The sequence below is a fragment of the Apostichopus japonicus genome, chromosome 16, assembly GCF_037975245.1.
Source record: "Apostichopus japonicus isolate 1M-3 chromosome 16, ASM3797524v1, whole genome shotgun sequence".
NCBI classification, from domain to species: domain Eukaryota; kingdom Metazoa; phylum Echinodermata; class Holothuroidea; order Aspidochirotida; family Stichopodidae; genus Apostichopus; species Apostichopus japonicus.
In genome coordinates this window covers 11,314,796-11,337,244 of record NC_092576.1, presented here as the reverse complement: position 1 = coordinate 11,337,244, position 22,449 = coordinate 11,314,796, and the positions used below count along the sequence as shown (strand labels likewise).

Sequence of the window (22,449 nt, the reverse complement as noted above, 5' to 3'; positions counted from 1 at the left end):
AAAGGTTTCATTCCTTATTCAACGAAGGTAACTATTTCTTAAATATTTACATGCGCATTGACATGAAGTTTTTCAAAGATAATGCTTCATTCTCTTATTTTGTAGAAATTTCGCTTCGCCTAAATTCTGTCAACTTGAAAAATAAGATAACCTTTCATTGTTTTGTGGGCTTTGATTTGTCAATGGAGGTAACAAAGTAAACCACGAACATATTTACAAACAATGCAAGAAAATGTCTAACTGAAGGTAAAAAGTAGACAATTTTATGAAGAAATTTGGACAAAAAGTGTATAGCAAGCAGGAGAGCTCTTCTTCAAATATATACATCAGTTCCAAAAACTAAAAACCACGCTTAAGATACTGATCAAGTTGTGTGAGTACCCCTCATCATCGTATAATGCGTTAGATTTCTAAACAGAAGTAATTTTAAAACTGGTTGAGATAACAAAAATTAGTCAAGAACATTGCTTTATGATTAATATGAAACTAAAATTAAACTAATATAAAACTAATATAATATGTCTATTTAAAACTAATTTAAATGAAACTACCAATGTATAACTTCAAAATGGTTCAAAATGGAAATTTATAGTGTTGCATTTTCTCATCAGGATCCATGGTCCAAACATTTAATGTTTGATATTATGTAGGCGGTTTATACTAGAAATGATGTATCAAGACATAGATTGTTTTTTACGTAAGTTGAACTAAATGTGAAAGTTTAATGTAAAGTGAAAGATTAATAAGTCAAAACCTTACGTATTTCATTAAGCAAATCATTTAAAGCTTCAATAAATCTGAAGTATTTGACATCTCTACTATGCAATAATGAAAGCTTACGTTATAATGGAAAGCTGAATGAAAATATTATACATTACAATGAATATAATGGCAAGCTGAAAAGCTAATTAGCCTACGTTAACATGAACAGCTGAAACAATAAGCAACAATTGTTATTGCATTGGATATTAAATAGAAACTGCTGATGTGAGGTATTTCTGGGAGTTTGGCGATAATGCCATCACAAACTATCAGTTTCTTTGAAAGTACTATTTGTTAGAACAGTAGGTAATTAAGGTTTCTCTCTGTAAAGTGATTGACGGCTGAAAAAAGAAGAAGAAATGCAAACGAGACACAATGTACATAACGTTACTGCTGAGGCTTAAAGAGGATGTCTCGATTGCTCACAATAACTAAAATTAACCTTTACAGGCAGTTAAGACAACGCTGTAGTGTGAAATGGATATTCATTGTATGCCGTTGATACACATTTCCAATATTCAGAATAAATTCACTTTGTCCTGAATCAAACTTCCTTCTAGACTTTTCATAGTCAAATTCAATATCTTCTTGACGTCATATTCTGACGTCAATACCCAACTCATAGGGAGTAAGTTTTGTGTTAATTGATATCTGCATAACTTACTACCCGTATTGGAAATCATAAATCCTCCTCAAATCAAATGGGTGGGTAGCCTCGATGTTTATCATTTCGTATCTGCTTAATTGTCTAATTAAGGATATTCATCCCCCAATAATATGATAAGCTTGCGCTTATATCACAAACTCTATTTTTTTTTCTCAAAAGAATGCTGACAAATTTGAGTTTAATTTGTTAATTATGACCGCAATGAAACTTAGCCATGAGTGGTTATCTATCGTTTGAAGTTCAAAACAGATGATAACTTTATTATAAACAGTTCAGCAACAGTTCGTCATACAATAAATAATAAATAGGGTGTATCTTGACTATATTAGCACCAAACGATGCCGTATCAAATGCTGCATATTTGGGACGCATCCCACTTTTTGTTTGAAGAAACGTATTGAAACCTATGCAGATTTGTCTATTTTCATCAACCTGCAAGTGTCCACTTGTAGAAAGAAAATACATCACAAAAGCTTTGCATTACGGAATGCACTGGGTTTTCATTTTGTGTGGGATTTGCCAAGTTTTTCAATGAATATCACAGGTCCCCTCGGCCCCTGTCCCTCAAAACCCTTCTCCAATCCTTTTTTGGCTGTGCTGAGCTGTAAACTAAAACATTCAATAACACTGGCGAATGTCGCAATTCGAATTCACAATATAAAAGATGGATTGTTCTCTGTAGACTATATTCTGGACTATAAAGTATTTTCTATTGTTAAATTAACATAATTTTCTCTCTCAACGAAGACAATTTTGCTATGTTTTTGACATTTTAAGTAACGTGTCGAATACTATGATCCAATAAGTCGAATACTACAAATACTGTCCAAAACCGGACTCCGAAAGATTTGTTTTACCTTTTCATTAAAATATAACATTTGGAGGGAACATCTCCGGTGAATCATATTATTTCGAGAATTTGGCTTTCACTAACGTTTCCGAATGCAAACTTGTTATTTTCCTTTTCCCTGTAGACTAAAGAAAGCTTTTTATGCTAAAATGTCGAAATCCATCAGCCTTACCGTACTACTCTTTAAAAGACATACAAGGCTAGTGCAAACGACAGTCTAATCTACAATCTACTTACAATCAGCTTACGAGAAATGGAATTTCCCTTAAGCTTAAAGAAACTAGTTAGGAATCTTTATTATGATGCCATTTTGCTAGAGTTATTTACAATTAAGCTTATAAGTAAAAATCAATTGTACTGAGGTGGAACTTATTTCGCTTAAGCTTAATTGTATTTTACTTAGGTGGAACTAATTTCTTCTTAGTCAAATACAGAGTTAAATGATATTAAAAAATAGGATTTGTCATACGTGATGTTGCTTCCTACGAAACTGTTTTTAATACGGCAATACTTGGCTAGTGCAATGTTCTAAGTTTGTAAAGTTGTCCTACGTTTGTAAAAGAGAAGATAATCAACGGGAAACATTATTTCATATCATTCCATTTATTTGTTTTCCCACAACAGTTTACAAGACACATATAATTGATAAAGTTGAATATAAAGCATGCATAGTTGTGGAAGGAGGTAGTCTATGAAGCTCCATGGATTAATGAAGTATTATATAACACGCCGATGCATGAAAGGTAAAAGGAAACAAGAACAACCGGAAGCAAGAATGCTAACAAAACTAGCAAAACTAACAAAACTAACAAGAAATAACGGAATGTGTGCACTTCTGTATACCCATTGAACAGAGTGCATGAACACAAATACTACAAGATGGTAATTAGCCGACACTATAGTTTGACGGGATAAGTTAATGAATAACAACCTTACTGGAGAAAGTCAGAGACCAAGTAACTACCGTTTCCTGAGAGGTGAAGTAGATGGAAGACATTGTGTACTTGTATGGCACGGTAACGTTTCGTAAGGTTTATATAAATAACAAAATTAAAAGTCAAACTGAAACTCTGTAGAGTTACAGTACTACGGAACGCCATCTGTTTTACCTAACGTCCCTTTGATTCCAAGGTAATGTTACAATTGTGATTTTATGAAAAAATCAAACCGAAAACAAGGTAACCAATCAAACAATAGTGTAATCATCTTTACAGAAGTGTCTGACACTTCCATTTACTGATATATAACACTGTCACGGTCTTTCTTACACAGTAACAGTAAATAAGATCCAGTCTTTCCAGTTGCTTTCGTTCCTTATTAATATATTCATCTATACAACGGCTTTAATAAATTCATCATCTCCCCCCCCCATAATTATACGTTCGTAAATATACAAGTACTTAACTTGTATATTTAGTCCTATGGAATATATTAAAGTTATATGTTACGTCACTGACTATTCACATTTGGGTTGTATTTGTTTGAAAATGACTTTATTTTTCGATCGACTTTGTTCTGTCAATCACAGAGATGACCGACAGTAAGCTTACAATACCCCTCAAGTTAATTATGGTGTTTTCTTCTACTTTTTCTACCAATTTACTCATGAAAGATGTTCAGACGGAATGAGGTACACTAAACCTTGTCAAATCTTTCCAGGTATTTCTTAGTAACAGCAAGCTTTTTGCGCTGTTATGATGCAACATTTCCAAACCCCACCGTAATTTTTACTACTCTCTAAGTATTTCGTTGCTACAGGGGACACAAAACTTATACTGCAATCAGTACTTTATAAGATATGCTAGAGATAACTCGTATGAGAAACTTCCTCAAACAGCCTCACAAAAATATCTTAATTCAAATGGGAGAAATTACAGATTAAATCAACTATCCTATGCAATGCTGAAGACTCGTAAATATGACATCATCAGATCCCACATTTGCTTCACATTGTTATGTTTTCCTTATGTATTACAATGTTAATCTTCTGTACTGGATATTGGCTTTGCAAATTCTGAATCTATAAGTACTGATACTCTAATATGACCACCGGATTGCACTGGATTAATTATCAAGACAGTCAACATTTTATGTTGAAAATATAGAGAGGAAAGCTAGAATGTAAAATGTTCCAGATCCTAGTGGCATTATAGCATCATAGATTTAGAAATAATGACTTACATAAGATTATGTTTAGTTGTTAGAGTGTTGTTCTTCACAGAGATCTGCCCTTTAAGCTTAAATATGATAGCTAAGATTACGTCTCTTTTAACACAAATAACTCTTATTCGATACATTCTAATATCCAAACTGTATTGCATTCGGTAAGAGCTTCTTTCACAGGTTAAGATAATTATTCTCTCTAATATGTTCCTTTCCTGTTAATATGAATTGACCTTGCAAACAGACTTAAAATACATTGCAAATGTAGATCCTACAATTAATAAGACTCCACCGAGTGCAATCAATTCTACAGGACGACTTAGAACAAGAAAATCAAAGAGGAAATTAAGTGGAATAGAAAAGGTGAGGAAAACCGACACCAGTAAAACATTTTCTTCTTCCAGAGATTTCACGTAGCAGCCGTATGCACAAAGACTACATACGCCTAGAGCAACAACAAGTAGCCAATCATGAAGCGTATCAGGGAATACCCACTGTGACGACGCGAAGGCACTACATATAGATACGCAGACCCCGATCATACCCGATACGCTCAGAAGAAGCGGTACATCTTCAGCGTTCCTGTACTTCATGGATCGACAACATACAGAGGAAATCACGTTACCCATGAGAGATCCAAAGGCCAGAAGGATCCCAATCATTTGCTGTTGTGGAGAACTTTCATCGATTGCGTCATTTGGACTAGGGCGGAGAAAAGATGGTTGAGCGACAAGGACTAATCCAATGGCGTTTGTGACTGTCAATATTCCATCGAAGACATCCATAGTCTCACCGAGAATGATACATGCTAAGACTGATGCAGGTACCGGCTGGTTAAAAGAAATGGCAGTCACGTTACCAATCCAAATGAAAGTGGCAGCTAACCCAGCGAAGTAAATGAATAATATGTCACTAAGCCCATTCAGTAGACATATCATGATTTCGGTTAAACCGTGAGATTCTTTCTTATTCCAAGATACAAAGACTATTAGTGCTAAGAGAAAGCAACTTCGGATAAAGAGTGCTTCTCCAGCTCCCCATAACTTTGAAGCACTGGACATGATTACAACTTGGCCTGCTTCAAATATGATGGCCAAAGCCAGCCATAGAAAACTTATGCGGCAATTGTTCGTGTTGATAAAACCAGAGAGGTACCTGTTAACAGGATGTAACGGTTCAGATGTAAGTTCATCGCACTCCTCGTCCTTTGTAGATATGAGGTGTTGTTTGGTATCTTCAACGACTTCTTGATTCGTGCTCTTATTCGCCATGATGTAAGTTTACTTTGAATATTTGGAAGAACAGGTACCATAGATAGGGAGCAGGACCCGTAATCAGGAACGATATTTACTGAAAAGACAAAAAGACAACAATATACAAACAATTATTTGATAAGGACTCTTCAAAATGGAATAATTTCCGTGTCATGGTTAAACTTCAATGGGTTTAATCAATATCTTGATTTGAGCTGAATGTTACGTTCTCTTTCTAACAATGTGTCAAATTCTATAACTAGCTTACCTTATAAATTGTGAGGTATCCATGTAAAAAAACATATGGTTAGGACGTTTTGCAGTTTCCATCTTTTTATTAACATCAACATTTTCAATAACCTCGGTTGGCTGGGTTCTTTGTCGCTTTATTTCTATTAATAACTGAGTTCTGACATGTTAGAAACCTGGCAACACCTGCTAGTTCATACAAAGCAGCTTACTGCAAAGTTCAGCGTTGTATTTCACTTACCCTGATAAAGAATCTCTATCATATAAATCAATGGTGGTAAGATTTGTGTCTCCATTAAAGGCACACTCTCACCAAAGCTAAGAATATGCTGTGTGATATGAAACCAAACGAAATTATAATTATGACTCATCCTGTTATTAAAACAATGTAGTAGTGGTCTAAATTTCTTTTGGGGGATATGGTGACCTGTTTAATTTAAGTTTTAACTTTATAATGTTTACATAAAAAGGCTCTAAAGTATCAGAAAACTGGACATTTTCTTACCATTTTGATGATAAGTTGCGTGCTACTCTACTAAGGACAAAATGTCCTTCCTGGATATCATAAAAGGGTTGTTTAGCAGATTAAAACCTTTCTCAACTAAATATATTTACCATGAAATGTTAAACTTTATATCGTAGTTTTCTTTCGTAGGACGCACGCCATTTTAGCATGCTGTGAATAATCGGAAGTAACATCTTATAATGAATAGAAAGAATAGTGGAAAGGGTATCCATATACAAGTATATACTGATCAAGTTAGTAACTAGGGTATAGATCGTTTTCTATTATTTACCATATGTAAGCTACTTAGCATCTTCTCCAAACTGACTGATCCTATGGTAAAGCTTTTACTGTGATAGCATTTACCATTAACGTATACCTCATTTTACTAACGTAGTCCAGAATTTGTAAAACTTGCCGGTTGGATCTTTCACCATTATCGTATTACGATCGCTATAAGGGTATATATCATCTATTTATTGTGAATAGTTTAATTTATATACTTTGACAGCCAATACTCATAGCTAGTACAGTAACTTCTGTTCGTGTTCCACAACCGTGCACCAGTAACTACTGCGCTGTGTTCGTAACACGGTGACATGTGTTACAGGTGGCACCGTACTTACTGCAAATTTTTTCTTACTGCAAATTTAATTTTGTTTTTTTTAATTACTGTTATAGCTTTGCAGTAATTATAGACGTACATCATAGACTTCTTCTTCCACAAAATGCACCATAGGACGTCTAGCGGTTTTTTCCTCTGAGGGCCACTCCCGGAAACCCCTAAATAAGATTCTGCTTCAACGACTAAACGGCCACTACCCCTCCTTTATAAAATCTGCCCTTCATAAAGTTCGTGCCCTTACCTAGATCAGTCAAAGGGATTTCTAATCCCTACGATCACCTCCCCCCCCCAATCATTCACCCCCAACCCCCACCACTCACCCAACCCCAACCACCCCTCCCCCCCCCCCCACACACACACGCCCAATTGGAACTCCATTGTATGCCATTGAATGACATCAATACCAATATTGAAATGACATTCTAATTGAGTATTGGTTTCATTTTAGTTACAGTAATATATGTAATTATCGTTGGCATGCAACCTCATTTTAGATTTATTTTCAATTTCAATATTAAAATTATTAAACTATTAAATTGCAATAAGACGACGACAATGGCGTATAATGCATAGATATTAAATTAGCTTATTTTTTTTTCTAATAACAATGCTAAAATTGTATGCTATGTAAAAAATACTATAATTGTAAATAATAATTTAGATTATTTATCGCTAAGTAATAATGAGATGATTGTATTATATCCGTTTTGGAAGTTACGCTGAAAAGTACATCTCAAGAGCCCTTCCGTACAACTATAAAGAGGCATATGTGTACAAATCTTGCTTATGCAAAAATGCAGCGTGTACATCGCATTATGAATAATAAAGGAAAAAAACATTGCAACACTAAATCATTCATTGCTATTGACGAGCATAGGATTTCAAAGGTGGGGCCAAATTTTAAATTTCCCGACTGATTAAGGATTAAGTTATGGGCATATTATGTTATGGAAGGGCCAGAGGCGAATAAATGATATACTAGACTAAAGTTTGTAGCCCTTGGGTGAAGGGTATAGTAGGATGTGCTCCCCAAGCAAAAATTAAACTGTAGACGTCAAATTGTGCATTTTGGGACATATTTAGACGCCACGTTAAATATGATCTATAAATTAGGCATAAACGCTAGGTTGTGCTCTCGACTGACCGATGTAATCGCCCCCCCCCCCCACACACTTACTTCTCTTCTCATAAAGTGATAGATACATTAAATTTATAAATTAAGTACGCAAGGAATCACGGTGTACAACATACCAGCATTTTCCACTCCGTATTTATGTTGTGCCGTGCATGTGCCACGTCTCGACTAATACATGTATAAATACTTGTGCATCAAACACCTGAATCTAAGTATCACGCAGAGTGGCATAGACAGTAGCCTACAAAGCCTTATCTTTTAAATGTGAGTGACCACAATTAAGTGTTTGACTGGGCAGCATCCATACATTGTAAGTATACATTCCCCTTCTCATAGTTAAGTTAAGAAACGCAGTTTCACACAAGACTAGGATGAAAAGAATATATGAAATAGATTTGCATAACTACCATTGTGTAGTATCTGTTCTTTTCAGTCAATAACTACGAATAGACCTACTAAGCTAGGAGTTGGCAGTTATTCATCGAGTTGTAAATATTTGTAACATATTATTTAAAATCCACTACACCATCATGATACTTTCTTGCACGCCTTAGATATAGGCCTTTTGGCTAAGATCATGTGTAGTATATGTTCCCTTTCGAGTAGAATGGTGATGCACACCTGACGATGATCACACAGTCACAGTCCCGATGCAAGGGGACTGGGGTTGAGAGCGGTAGTTTGGTTTTCGTGCCCAGGTTCTTTCCTGGGTGACTTTATCTTAAAAAAAAATAGATATAGGCCTACAATGGACCCCTGCACTGTAAAAAAAAAAATCAGTAATGTATAGATGTGTCAACGGCCTGGCTCCAGATTACCTTACTGATAATACTATTATTCTACTGATAGATAGCCATTCGTACAGAACTAGATCTAGCTACTCTAATAATGTTTTACTTGCTCCTGTTAGATCTGGGAATGGTAAAAGGTCCTTTAAATTTTCTAGAGGCAGGTCGTGGAACAGTCTTCCCCCATATTTGAAATGCTTGCCAAATGTTAATATTTTTAAACGCAATATGAAAACTTATATATTTTGTTTAGATGTATGATATTTGTTTGTCTATCTTTTTGCCGGCCTTTGTGTGCTTTTGGATGTTTACCGTTTTTTCTACTGCATAATATTGTATATGTATTTTGTATCGAGGGCTGCTCCGGAAAGCAGTGCTTCTGCACTGAGCAGGACTACCCTCATTAAATATGACAATAATGAACAAATTTGTCAAAAAGTAACGCGAATATAATACCAGCTGATATTTTAATTGCGTGGTAACTCAGATATTACTCGCCTTGTCAGAAACACAGACCCAGACGGTGCTTTATCAGGGGCGTATCCAGGATTTTCTAATCCGGGGGGCGCGAATTACTATCTAAGCGGAGCGCCATCATCGGTTGGCTTGGAGCGTACAAGAAAATTTCAGGTTTTGATACCCCCTAGATCACAGGAAATGGCACTTCTCGGGCTTGAAAATGACCAACCAGATGTACACTTTTGCCTGAGAACCAAGTATTTCCCAATATTTTTTTTTCATCCATAACCTTTTTGAAGATTGTAACCAGTCACACATCATGTTCGACCTCATTGCATGTCCTGTGGATCATTGCTTTTGTAGGTGATTCTACGTCACGGCCCACAATATCCGAAAGCCCCACTTTTCAAAGTTTAAAGCCCATTATTTGTTCAGAATTTGAAAATTCACATTTCTCGTGAAGAAAATCACTTCAAAACATATACATAATGTTGCACAAAATTCAATCTATAGACAACCAATATAGAAAAACCTCCTTCAACCCCTAACAGACAGGTCAAAATTGCTACGAGTAGAGGGAAGTATGATGAAGAATGTTGGTCAGGAAGTTTTCGAATATTCAGACACAGTTAATTTATTGGTGTACAAATATTACAACCTCTTATAACGGCAATTATAAAACTTGGTTGAAGGAAATGAAAAATAGCAGATATTTCCGATATCAGATATTTCGAAAGCGAACACTACACACATAGGCGTAGGAGGCGGGGGCTGCAGCCCCCTCCTCCCCCCAACCAAACTTTTTCCCCTGAAAATTCGGGCAACATGCTGAGAATAAATGAATTGTTTAAAAATGATCTCCTTGGTAATTAAAATAAAGTTCTAAGCTTGGCAGACTAATTCGCCATTACTACTGTAAAAGAGAGTTTTGACATAATTGGACCTGTATGCTTTTTCTCCATCTACATAAGACATTTCGTTGTTTACCTTAGCATCCTGCGGAATACTGCGCAACTTTCACGGACCGTACGTTACACGATGCCATGCGATGTAATGAGCTATGCTTGCTTATATGATATTGACATTAACGCGCTGAACGCGCGCTTAGCGCGCGAAAAATTTTGGTCGTATTTTTCGGGCAAGTCGTTACAGCCCCCAAATCCAATTGGGCTCCTACGCCTTTGACTACACACATAGACAGTTTTGAGGCTGTTCATTTTTGAACATGCATTTTCATGCTCACTGATATTATGTGATGTCTGCTCTTTGCTTTACAAATTCGAACAGGCGTGTCGCGAGTAAATTGCCAAGGGAAGGGCGAAGCCTGTAGGCAAACTATCTAAGTGAAGCGCCACCATGAGTTGGCGCGAAGCGTACAAGTAAATTTTGGCCGAAAATGCCTCCCAGATCGCTGGAAATGACACTTCCCAGGCCTTGTAAGTTGCATCTAAGCATTGTCTATTTTTAAATTACTAGCGATATCATAGAGAAAATTTGCTCGTGGGGGGGGGGGGTGGGCGGTCGCCCCTTCCCGAAATGCGTCATGTTCCCCGACGACTCGGTCGAGTTCAAGACCAGCCACAGTTGGTTTCATTGCACAATTGAACAATTGTTTAAGGCGTCCATACACACACACGCGCGTTATGCTAGACCATATATAGTATATATATATAGATACATTAGTGAGAGAGGAAAAATGGAAACGTCAACTAGAGCACCAATGGTGCAGAAGCTCATACCTTTTCGAGCTTAAAAATGTAGGGCCCACAAAACTTTATGGCCCACCAAATTTCAGGCCATTTTTCAGATTCCACCAATTTTGGGCCCATGAGGGATAACCCCCCCCCCCCCTCCGTTAGCAGAATACTGGCCACACCACTGGCTATAATTCCTATTTTCCCCCTTTAAATCCTGTTTTACCCACTCTCTCAAACATTACCACTGACCTACCCTATTACTTTCTCCCCTCTACCTGAGCAGACCTGAAGTATGGAACGCGAAAAGGGAACCATATTTCGTTGCCTAAACTAAGTTTGTTTCGTTGCCTAAACTAAGTTTGTTGCTGTCTAAACTAAAGCTGTTGCTGCTAGTTTACCATGTTGCTGTTGTTCGTTGATGTCTAAACTTACGTTGATGTCTAAAGTCACGTTGACGACTAAACGCGCCTTAATGTCTAATCTCACGTTGATTTATAAACTTACGGTTGATGTCTAAACTCACGTTGATGTCTAAAACTTTCGTTGATGTCTAAACTCACGTTGATGTCTACACTTTCGCTGCTATCTAAAGTTCCGTTGTGAACACATTGTGAACGAACATCATTCTTTCTTTTCAAAAAAATTATAACAATCAACCGCAAGTTGCTTCCGTGCAGTGCTAACAACATATCTATTACAGAGATTTTCATGCTAAATACAGCCAATGATGTTTTCTCAAATTTCCCGAGATTTGTTTGGTTAATAGTCCCTTACCCATTGTCTGCAAACATGCTTGCATCTTCAGTGCTCAATGAACGCAAAGTAGCCTATGATGGTTTAACTATGTAACGCGAAAAAAAGGGGGGGGGTTATCGTTAATGTCATGCCGGATTTGTAGCAACAGCCATGTAAATATCCTTAACAACCTGATTTGTCGAACAAAATCACGTTGTTAACGATATTTACATGATAGTGGATACAACTCCGAGGACGTTATTTACATTTATATTGTTAATGTCATATTTGAATAATTGTTTTATCACAGAAAGTTATGAGTTGAGACAATCTATGAATTTTGCGGGAAGCTACCACAACATCTCTGATACTGAAAAGGACTTTAAATCTCACGGTATGTTATGTTCTCTCCCTTTTGAGAGTTGATAATGTAAAATGTGCATTTATACCAGAGTTATTTCTTCGTTGCAAACTTGCGTAAATTTTTGCGGTCCCTTTGACCACGTGCTTCAAGTCATGATTCTGGTGCAACATTAATTCGTGTGCATAAACTACTGCAGTCATACATCATCAAAAGTAGTCATTGAAGTTTCGACATTGCGTAAAAATGTTATTTAAATACTATAATTTTCGTGGAGTTGGTTGTTTCCAAATACTGAAAAGCATCCAGGGTAAATGTTGGATCAGTTGCTCTATGGTTGGATGTAGTCTGCGCTTCGTGAGTAACAAGAGGGGCACAGTATTGAAGTACGCAGGCAATATGACTCACAGAACTAGTTTACTAAACCCGCCAAGCAAGTTCATTCGTAACACCAATCCAGTTCGGAGTTTCGATTTGCGAAAGGGATTGTGTTGTAAATGGAATATACACAAACCTCGCTCAGCATTTTAGACCAAAAAACCCGCTAACATGTTATGCAAGAAACGAATCATCCAAGATACACTCGAGTTTTGACTAAGGCTATGTGTTGTAGGTAAGGTGATATGATCTTTTTTTGTCCACAAATTTTTAGGATATGCGCATGTGCAGTTGAAACTCCGAAGTTTGAACAGGCCTAATACAAATTGCGTGGAATTTAGCGAGATATGCACACTACATTTGCGGGGATATTTGAAGAGTTGGGGTTGCTGGTGAAATCGCTGCAGGTCAAAGCATCGAGGTACTATATACGGAGTTGGAGAGGAGGAAAGAGTGGCAGGGCAGGCGAAATGAAGGTCGGACGGCCGCCCTTGTAAAACAGCGAATGCATCCGCCATATATATATTGTGTAGAGCATTCACAAAGTACAGGCAGTGATAAGATCGCATCTTCTCAACTATAAACACTAGTAAAAGTATAGGTTATATAATAAACGCAATTGGTGTTCGATCGGGACGAAAACATTTGTCTTTAGTAATATTACTGTCATTCGTTTTACTTGATTGCCGACATTCACAACATACCCAGACATCATGTAATGGTTCAATAATTCAATTTTAAGTACAGTATTTTATGCTGGCATTTTGTCTCGACACTCGTTTTACTTGATTACCGACATTCCCAGATTATCTCTACACATTGTTGGAGGGGCTCAATGAAATCAGTTTAAAAGTGCAGTATTTTTATGCTGGTACTTTGTCTAGACACTCGACGTTGTACTTGATTTCCGACATTCACAGCGTATATGCATAGCCTTTAAGTATAATATTATAACATTTTAAAAGTTGTTTACCGTGCAGCCTCCTATTCGTATGAGTTGTACTAACGCACATGTTATCTGATAGGCTGGCTGTGGGAGATACGGTAGCTTATAAAACAAGGTTTCCACAAGTTTGCGTTTGGTGACTCCAAATGGACTTGGACCTCCAAGACCCCTATTGTTTTTGGTGCAGGTGTGTATAGCCACGTACAGTAGACTGACCTGTGTTTATCATGCCGTAGTGTTAATGTATCAAAATGGTGGTTCGGGCCATTTCTATAGTAACAGCTAGTTCTGCTTATACTAACACCTTTCTAGTGTACTGAAGTCATCGAAACCTCAATGCATTTTGCATTCTGGTTTACATTACGCGGTTGAGCAATTTTGAACAGCGCCAATAGCAACAACGTAAGTTTAGACAACGACGTATGTTTAGACAACGGAAGTTAAAATAACAACGTGAGTTTGAGCAACAACGTGGTAAAACAGCAGCAACAACTTAAGTTTAGACTGCAACAAACTTAGTTTAGACAACGAAATATGGTTGCCCTTTTCGCGTTCCATACTGAAGCGCTCCTTGCCAAAATTTTGGCTGGCTGCCTACATACCTCAGGCTCAAAGACTTCTAAGAATCGGCAAGTGCTGATTGGCTATAGGGCTCTCATGCTTACAGTTCAACAGTTAATAACAACTCTCAGTCCTGCTTTAATTCCACTAACAGCCTCTGCAGAGCTTAACCACAAATTTAAACAAACACTGCAGAGACTGGGAGACAAATTAAAGGAGCTTTGGCAAAAGGTGAAGGATCAGATTTTTTTAAACAATGGGGATTAATTGTAATTAATTAACTTTTGACCAAAAATTATTAGGCATCATCTTATTCATACACAATCCAACAATCTTCAGTTCAACTTTGAATATGATCCATCAAAATCTTGAGGAGATTGAGATATTTGAAAATATTACAAAGAATGACCCCTGATGACCCCCTAAATGACATTTGACCTCAATTTTCCGAACACCCCTCATAACCCTCATCCCGAGGAACGTTGTGACCAAGTTTCATTATAACTGGCCATACACTGTACGAACAGGAGCAATTTGAAAATATAGGGCCGCGGCCCGGGCCACAAAAGACCCCTAGTTGATCTTTGATCTCAAATTCATGAACACCCTGAAGGTAAAACTTCCATAGTACTATCGTGACAAACCCTCAACATTGTACCATGGAATCTGTAGGAGAAGAAGCATTTTGCGTATTTCCACAAAATGGCCCATTACGGCCCACAAGTGACCATTGACCCCAAATTTCGGACCATCTCTGATGGCCCTATACCCAATGGTCCTTGTGTCCAAGTTTCATGAAATTCCATTAAATACTGTGTGAGTGGGAGCGGTTTTACCAATTGTTGACGGATAGAGTGATAGACGCCGCACTGTAACAATAGCTCACACCAGCATGCTGGTATGAGCTAAAAATGGAGTTGTCGGTGTAAGGGGTAGGGTGAGGCGCACGTCCCCTCTGTAATCTTCGATCTGTCACTGGCTACCCTGTGTATATAATAGGGATCAGCGCTGTAATTATGACTGTTCCTCTTTCTCTTCCCGAGGTCTTGGCGTTTATCTTCTACTTCCTCCTTTTCTCCTTTTTCTCTCTTTCTTCTTTTTCTTTTCCCTTCCTTCCTCTCCTCCTTTTCTCTTTTCTCCCTCTTTTTCCCTTTTTTCTTCTCTTTTTTTCTCTCCTCTTTTCCTTACCCGGGGGGCGCGCGCCCCCAACGCCCCCCTGGATACGCGCCTGTTTATACCGGGTAGGAATGTTATAAAGTAACCGTATTAGTATGTAGTTCGTGGTTATGAAGTATAACGAATATGAAAAATGATCAAATTGAAAATAAAATAGCACATGTGTATATAGTAGAGACATGTGCCAATTCCAATGGACGCTTTATACTCATATTGCTGTAACAGCGTCAAAATCATACTGTTATTGTCTCGATGCAAGGGCAAACTCTACGTTTGGTAAATTTTCTATTAAAATAAAAGTATCTGCTATATTTGAATGAATATTTTAGTCATAACATAACAAAAATGTGCTTTTTGATGAAGTCTAAATACACAAAATATTGACAACTTACAAACATTCTAAGAGATAATCTAGACCGTTTTGATAAGACACTTTAACTTTGCACTAGAAGAACCTGATCAACTTCGTTATCTTGTTGATATATAACATGGGCATATGTAAGTTATTTTCTGAGTGGAGCAGCCACATATTAGTACAAAATCGAAACAATATTCCAGTCTCAAGTCGATATGTTGTTTAAATTCTATTTGCCGTTTCTCCCCTCCTTGAACTATGTGCATGTGTCAGTGAAATGATAGCAAATTATAATAGCATATAGTACCTCACCATAATTGGTAACAGAGTGGTATATATATATTAGCAGCGTGTAAGGCCGACTGTAGAGAAAGTGGATGAGTTTAAGTCAAACCCTATAGGTTTAGCAGCTAATAACAGCCTGTTGGAACGCAACATATATGTTCAAAACCGTACGGATGGGATCATATCGAATCAATGACATATATTATTGTATTCTTTAATGTAATAAATGGCGAGTATGTTCACGATCAATAACATCCAGTTGATCCCTGTTTCGTCTCACAGAAGCTATCACCTCAAGTGTGAATAGGGATCAAGAGCTTTTCAACAATTAATTTGAAACAAACCGTTTGGGCAATGCTCATCCTTTGGAAGGAAATTAGATTCCAAACCTTAAGTCTGTGATCCTGTTGAGTCAATCATATATATAGTATTAATTTGTTTATATAAAATAATATGGGAATTATATACACATTAAAATAAACCCAAATGATCCCTTTTTCGTCAAACAGTGTCAACTGTGTAAATATGAATCTTCGTTTTAAATGCCAGGATATGTGTATATCTGTTTTCAAACAATGAAATGGTATGATTTAACATCAGTATGTATTCCTCATAGGTTGCAGTGTAAAATTAAATCTACAAAACGAAATGAATCAAAACTGTCAGCAAACTGCTTATCCACAAAAGAGCCTGTGTAAGAGAATGTGTAAAAGGTGGGCCTGACGTTTCGATCCTAGCAGGATCTTCATCAGAGGCTGAATGCGAGAAGATCTTGCTAGATTCGAAACGTCAGGCACACTAACTTAAAATTAAATGTATGTAATTTCGCAAGGAAAAGTACTAGCAACAAGTTTTACACAATATTTTATGTAATTTTCGGTCGGTCTGTAAAACTACTCATTAAATGTTATTTTACAGACTACCAAATATTACATAAAATATGTGTGAAACTTGTTGCCCATACCTTTCACTGTATAGTTTCAAATTCTTTACCAAGAGTGAAATGTTCTGTTATTTAACAGAAACTGGAAAAAAAATCAATACAGCAAGCTTTTGACAGATTTATCAAATGACTTTATATTCAAAAACACTTTAAGGCCGAGTAAGAGGGCCATATAACGGTCATCGTGAAGAACACACTCTGAGATGCAAGATGCACTTAAAAACTACAACTTTTCCACTTGATATGAAATGTTATTGAAGTAAGATCATAAAGGTGTAGAATTGATGTTGGATCCAAATTCGTTCTTATGCATGTCATGTGCAAGTTACCATTGATAGTTCCGCACAACAAACGACATAGTAAGTAACATTAACGTTGCCCCTGCAGCATATAACCGAACATGATCAGTCTAACTATAACGTTAGGATAACTATAAACAATCACCGGGGACGATGAACTAACGTGTTGAAAATGTACTCCGCCCTGCTTAAAAATTGCCCAAAAAAAATCAAAGTTTCCCCCTTAAAATTCAATCAAAAAGCTCTTTATATAAAAAGGGTACTATTTCCAACGATAATTTCATCTGATGAGTGAAGGAAACAATTCCAACACACCACAAAAGTTGAAAAACGCTAGGTCTTTGCTGTTCGAACTGCAAAATTCAGTGCCATACATACCCGGGTGTTTATGTATAGTTGAATAACTACTGTAAATTTGCATGAGAATCTGTGGTTTAAACAGTATGAGACGTTAAAACTTATAATTAAGTGCATAAGTACACACAAGTTTGATTTCACTTTATGGTTAAAATGGTAAACCGGGATTTCAATAAGCAAACATGGAAATTACTGATTAAAGTTAAAACTTTGTTCGAATGAAACATGTTTGACTACGTAAATTTGCAGGTATTACTTACCGTGTGTCAGTGACTGTGTCTGGTTTAACTGTACAAATATTTACAGCATGTCGGCACACTTCTCTAAGCGAGGCAGCGGCATTCCTTTTGCGAGCGGTCATCTACTAACAGGGTTTTGTGCATTACATCCGCTAGGTGAGGCATGAGACTCCGAGTATTATCTTTGTTCTTTTGCGCCCTGATCTTAAAAAGCAACTTAGAATACCACATAAAACCGATGTATATTATGACGTTGCCAAGTTCACTTCACTTCTGTGATATTGTTACTTTATTATAACTCTGAACTAAAGTTTAATGTGATAAATAATATAGTAGTAGAGTATGCCTGCACATTTCTTCCAATCAGCTATATAATCTGTACCGTCAATTCTGAATAATCTGATGTTTATCTAGTTGCTCGCTAGGTTTTTACATGTACTTGTTCGGCATAACAATTTTTTCAGGAACACATTAGATGCATGTCATTGTTACATTAGAATAAATTATAAAGCAATGGTATTAGATGTTGTAAAAGTTAATCATGATTATTCTGGGAGGCACAATTATTTTACGAAGCACTTCGGGATAAGCAGCCACATATCCATGTATAAGTTCGTGAATCTTGTACAAATGATGGCAACGAATTAAAAATGTGATGTTAACATCGTTGGCTCTATTTTACACGATGGATTGATGATATCATTTGAGAAACAAAGATGTTAATGTTATTTTTTATTAGATTTGACACACGTTTGACACAGTGGTAAACCTTGATTCCAGCAAGGAAGGAACGAGCCTGGGTCGTTGATTGAATAACGTTATCGACAATTTCGAGGAAAGAGCTGTATAGAAGGTAAGTGTTGCAACGAGTTTCTATGCTATTTTTACAACCTTGTGTCGTTCAATATAACATAATAGCGGGAAAGCAACACTAGCGGTATAGGATTAAAAACGTTATAAGGCCTAGTCACATTAACGACCGTTAAAGGCAACTTCAATCATAAAATTTTTAACATTTTCGAATAAAAAATGAATACAACTTATTACCTTTAGATTATTTAGTAACATGATCTTTAGAACATATGGTAAAATATTAATAAACTAACTGCGGGTTTTGTTACATATTACATTATATAGCATTACATTTTTACAATAATTTTATGTGGTTATTGTTGTTTGTGACATGAAATACCAACAGAAAGTCTGACAACTGTGTACATAATTACTATCCTAGGATTTCGTTGTGCATGAGCTAATAAGTTCAAATGTACTAGATATAGTATACATAATATAACTATCCTTTGTTAATACTATTCAGACGAAAATTTCCGAGATAAAATTGTTTCAAAGATGCGATTATGTAATAATGATACAGGCAGAGAGGTCTTGAACAAAATTTACAAATTAAGAAGGTGAAAACACAAGCGAGATGAGCTAATTTACACTATCATTCTAAATGTGCATATGTCTTGTGTATGGACATTTTGTAAGTCTCCGGAGGTTGAATTTGAATTAAATTTTGTACTTGAGTTGGTATTTAAATTAAAATAGGTAAACGAAATATCAGGTAAGTAGTGAATATTGACCCAAGTATGCGCTTTCTTTCGTAGCCTTTCAGCCACCCCCCCCCCCACCCGGCCCGACTGGCAGACTATACTTTGCTACCATGGAGTATCGTGTCCCTACTTAAAATATCCCTGCCCATTTAGCTCAGAATTCCTGACTAAGTCCTACATTAACATCCATTTTTGAGTGAATTACGCTTAAAAAAGGATAATGATATTTACAGTTACTTCAACGAGTGCGGAACAGTTGCTGCAAACGTCACTAAAAGTTGACTTCATTTCGTTTTAAAATTTCTCATTATTTGACCTAAGCGATTAATAAGACCGATCATAGACGAATATCAATTAATGAAAATGGGTCTAATTTGATTGTGAATTCTCTATTTTCTTTCGAGATTATTTTAAACTTTGCAGACTAAGAGAGAAATAATTTTTCACTTCTATTTAACCCATTCATTTTGGAAAAATTTCTTAACAATTTGACCAAATTATCAAAATGATGACGTGTACTTTGTTCATACATATAAGCTACTTATAGCTGTACGCAGATAGGACGTGCGTCTTTCCTGCTTGGCTATTTCGTTCTAGTTAGATGATGGAATTATTCTTATGTTAACTTGAATTTATTGTATATTTATTTTTACATACAAAACATGGGCTTTAATTTTTTTTCCCTCCGAGAACTTTACTTCTTATTATTCTGTTCTAATGTTTCTTGCGATTTCATCTAAGGAAATGATAAATGACGATCAATATATTTCATGGTACATGTGATCATAACTACGTAGCTCAGTGTGTATTTTTTCGACGTATAGTACAGTATATTTCAATATAGAAATTGTATGACATCGACTACTGGTAGAAGTATGCATGACACACTTAATGCTATCAGACAATTCATGCCTGCATCAGTGTAATGACGGAAGAGTACGTGAGCTATTTATTTGGTCGACGTAAGTACGAACTTGTACTTCTCTTATTAATATTTATAATATTCATAATTTTACTAAAAGTGCTATATTACCATAATATAAAACGGCCTCTAGTACGGAATACCAACATTAATCACCACAGCAATATACAGATAGCCTTTCATCTGAAAACTACTACCAACAGATATATTTCGTTCCAGGGAAGCTCTCCTGACCTTTTTAAATGGAGTTGATTCCATGATAAAAATGAAGCCATCACACATAGAAAATGTACAAACGTATCCTGTGTCACTTACAAATCATAAATTACTCGACTGGGAACATTGAACTTGAGATTTTATATTTGCAAAGGAAACAACATCTCTTTCTCTCTTTTTTTGGCTCTATATAGGAATACCGAATCATTTTGATATCCTTCCTGGATAGGCAGCAGACGAGATTTAATGTGTGAAGATCACAGAGAGTTAAGGCGGTTCACATGTTAAAGACATGTCGTTAGAGGCGACACCATCCAGGAACGTGTTACTGAATGTCTTAAACAATCTGCGTACCATGGAGCCGATTTCGTCATTAATAAATTGTAGAGAGGGATCACTATGGATAGCGATGGCGGTTGTTCTACAGGCTGGACAAATTCTGTTGATATCAGAGGTTACCCATTCCATAGGTGCATTTGAAGCGTCCTTCGTTCGAAGTAGCTTCTTGCTGTGTACTCTATTGTTCATTTCATGGCGGAATAGTGAAACGTACGGTTTTATCGAATTAGTAAACTATATCTTAACTGGACTTGGTGATTCATTATACATTGTGCTTGCTGCTTTAGCCTCTAATTATATTTGGGTAGGTGATTGTTCAGCTATCGTATTGAACCAGCCGATACCATCTGCGATCTTAGCCTGCATCATTCTCGGTGAAGCTATGGACAAAACAGATAGCGTCCTGGTATTTCTGAATGCATGTGGATTGGTCCTTGTCTCCAAACCATCCTTCCTTTTCCCACAAAGCGACGAAATTGCTGAGCCACCACCAACAACCCAGCCTTTCGTCGGTATTCTTCTTGCCAGCGGGTCTTTAGCGTCAACTGTAACTGCTACACTTTCTACTCGATCTTTGGCATACAGAAATACTGAAGATCCGTTTCTAATTGGAACAATGGCGGCCCTTCATGGTATCGTACTATCCTGTTTGGGTTTAGTAATTACATCATCGTCTTTCACTCTACCACACAATGCGAGCGAATGGCTGCTTACGCTTTTATTAGGCATATGTGGCACTGGTGCGTTGTGTTGTTATGCCAAGTCACTCGAATCTGAAGAGGTTTTGACAGTTACTGTTTTCATGACGTTAGGTATTCCGCTGAATCACATGTTCGATTTGATCTTCCTAGATCGAGAGATAGATTGGTGGAAATTAGGTGGCATTGTCTTGATCATAGCATCGACTTTTGCAATGTATATCAAATCTAAATTAAGGTAACTATATTGCTTTTGAGGTTAATGTACGATAGCTTAGTAGAGAAGTCTATCTATATATCTGTGTGTCTGTCTGTCGGCCTGTATGTCTGTCTGTCTCTCTGTCTGTCTATCTATATATAAAATGCATAAAATCAGTTATTAATATGCAAATACGTGATGCATCTGTTACTGTCCAAAGAATACATAGCGTACTCTTCAGTAAGATGCTTGACATTAACTACTGATAGCAGGCGCGGCGGAACGGGAAAATTATTGGGGGGGGGGGCTAATGTGTGGAGACTATCTAAGCGGAGCGCCACCATCGGTTGGCGGGGAGCGTACAAGAAAATTTGGGGTTTTTCAAACCCCCAGATGGCCGGAAACGGCACTTCCCGAGTGTTTTATGCTGTGAATACCTAGCCCTAAAATATGGGTCTCAAGCCCGCAATTTCTCAGATTGCACGTAAAAATCCGGAAAAACATTGTAATTTGTATATTCGATGGTGTTTTAAGAGAGTAGCTATTACTCGTAGTGTACTCGCAAAGACGTTTTTGAGTGTAGTAAATTACTACTTGCAATTAAATGCAATAATTAAATAAATGTCATAAGAAAAAACAGAAAGCATTTCTTAATGTCAACAAATGGGTAATTCCAAAACCATGTGCAGTTGCCAACAAATTTCTATGAACCAAGCACTGTCACGATTGCA

General features: G+C 36.8%; 2 protein-coding genes across 5 annotated transcripts in view; one reads left to right on the top strand and one right to left on the bottom strand.

The window, feature by feature from the left end:
- Positions 1 to 17,933, bottom strand: part of LOC139982416 (tyrosine-protein kinase BTK-like) — a 26,983-nt gene extending 9,050 nt beyond the window's left edge. The window contains exons 1-2 of the mRNA XM_071995252.1: positions 17,810 to 17,933; positions 5,598 to 5,792 (exon numbers count right to left, since the gene is read on the bottom strand). Of these exons, the coding sequence (XP_071851353.1) occupies positions 5,598 to 5,713 (116 nt within the window). The 5' untranslated portion in view covers positions 5,714 to 5,792; positions 17,810 to 17,933. The remainder of the gene's footprint in view (positions 1 to 5,597; positions 5,793 to 17,809) is intronic.
- On the top strand, positions 8,407 to 22,449 carry LOC139982417 (solute carrier family 35 member G1-like). 4 transcript variants are annotated; one of them, XM_071995253.1, is made up of 4 exons: positions 8,407 to 8,519; positions 12,199 to 12,282; positions 18,528 to 18,641; positions 20,677 to 22,449. In XM_071995253.1, the coding sequence occupies exon 4, from the start codon at positions 20,775 to 20,777 to the stop codon at positions 21,759 to 21,761; it is 987 nt and encodes a 328-aa protein (XP_071851354.1). In that variant the 5' UTR covers positions 8,407 to 8,519; positions 12,199 to 12,282; positions 18,528 to 18,641; positions 20,677 to 20,774; the 3' UTR covers positions 21,762 to 22,449. The 4 variants fall into 4 exon arrangements, with proteins under 4 accessions (XP_071851354.1, XP_071851356.1, XP_071851355.1 ...); XM_071995254.1 differs by lacking the exon at positions 8,407 to 8,519 and adding an exon at positions 10,874 to 10,892; XM_071995255.1 differs by lacking the exon at positions 12,199 to 12,282 and having other exon boundaries at positions 8,438 to 8,519.

Coding starts and splice junctions, on each gene's coding strand:
- LOC139982417 (XM_071995253.1), top strand. CDS start 20,775: ATGTCGTTAGAGGCGACACCATCCAGGAACGTGTTACTGAATGTCTTA.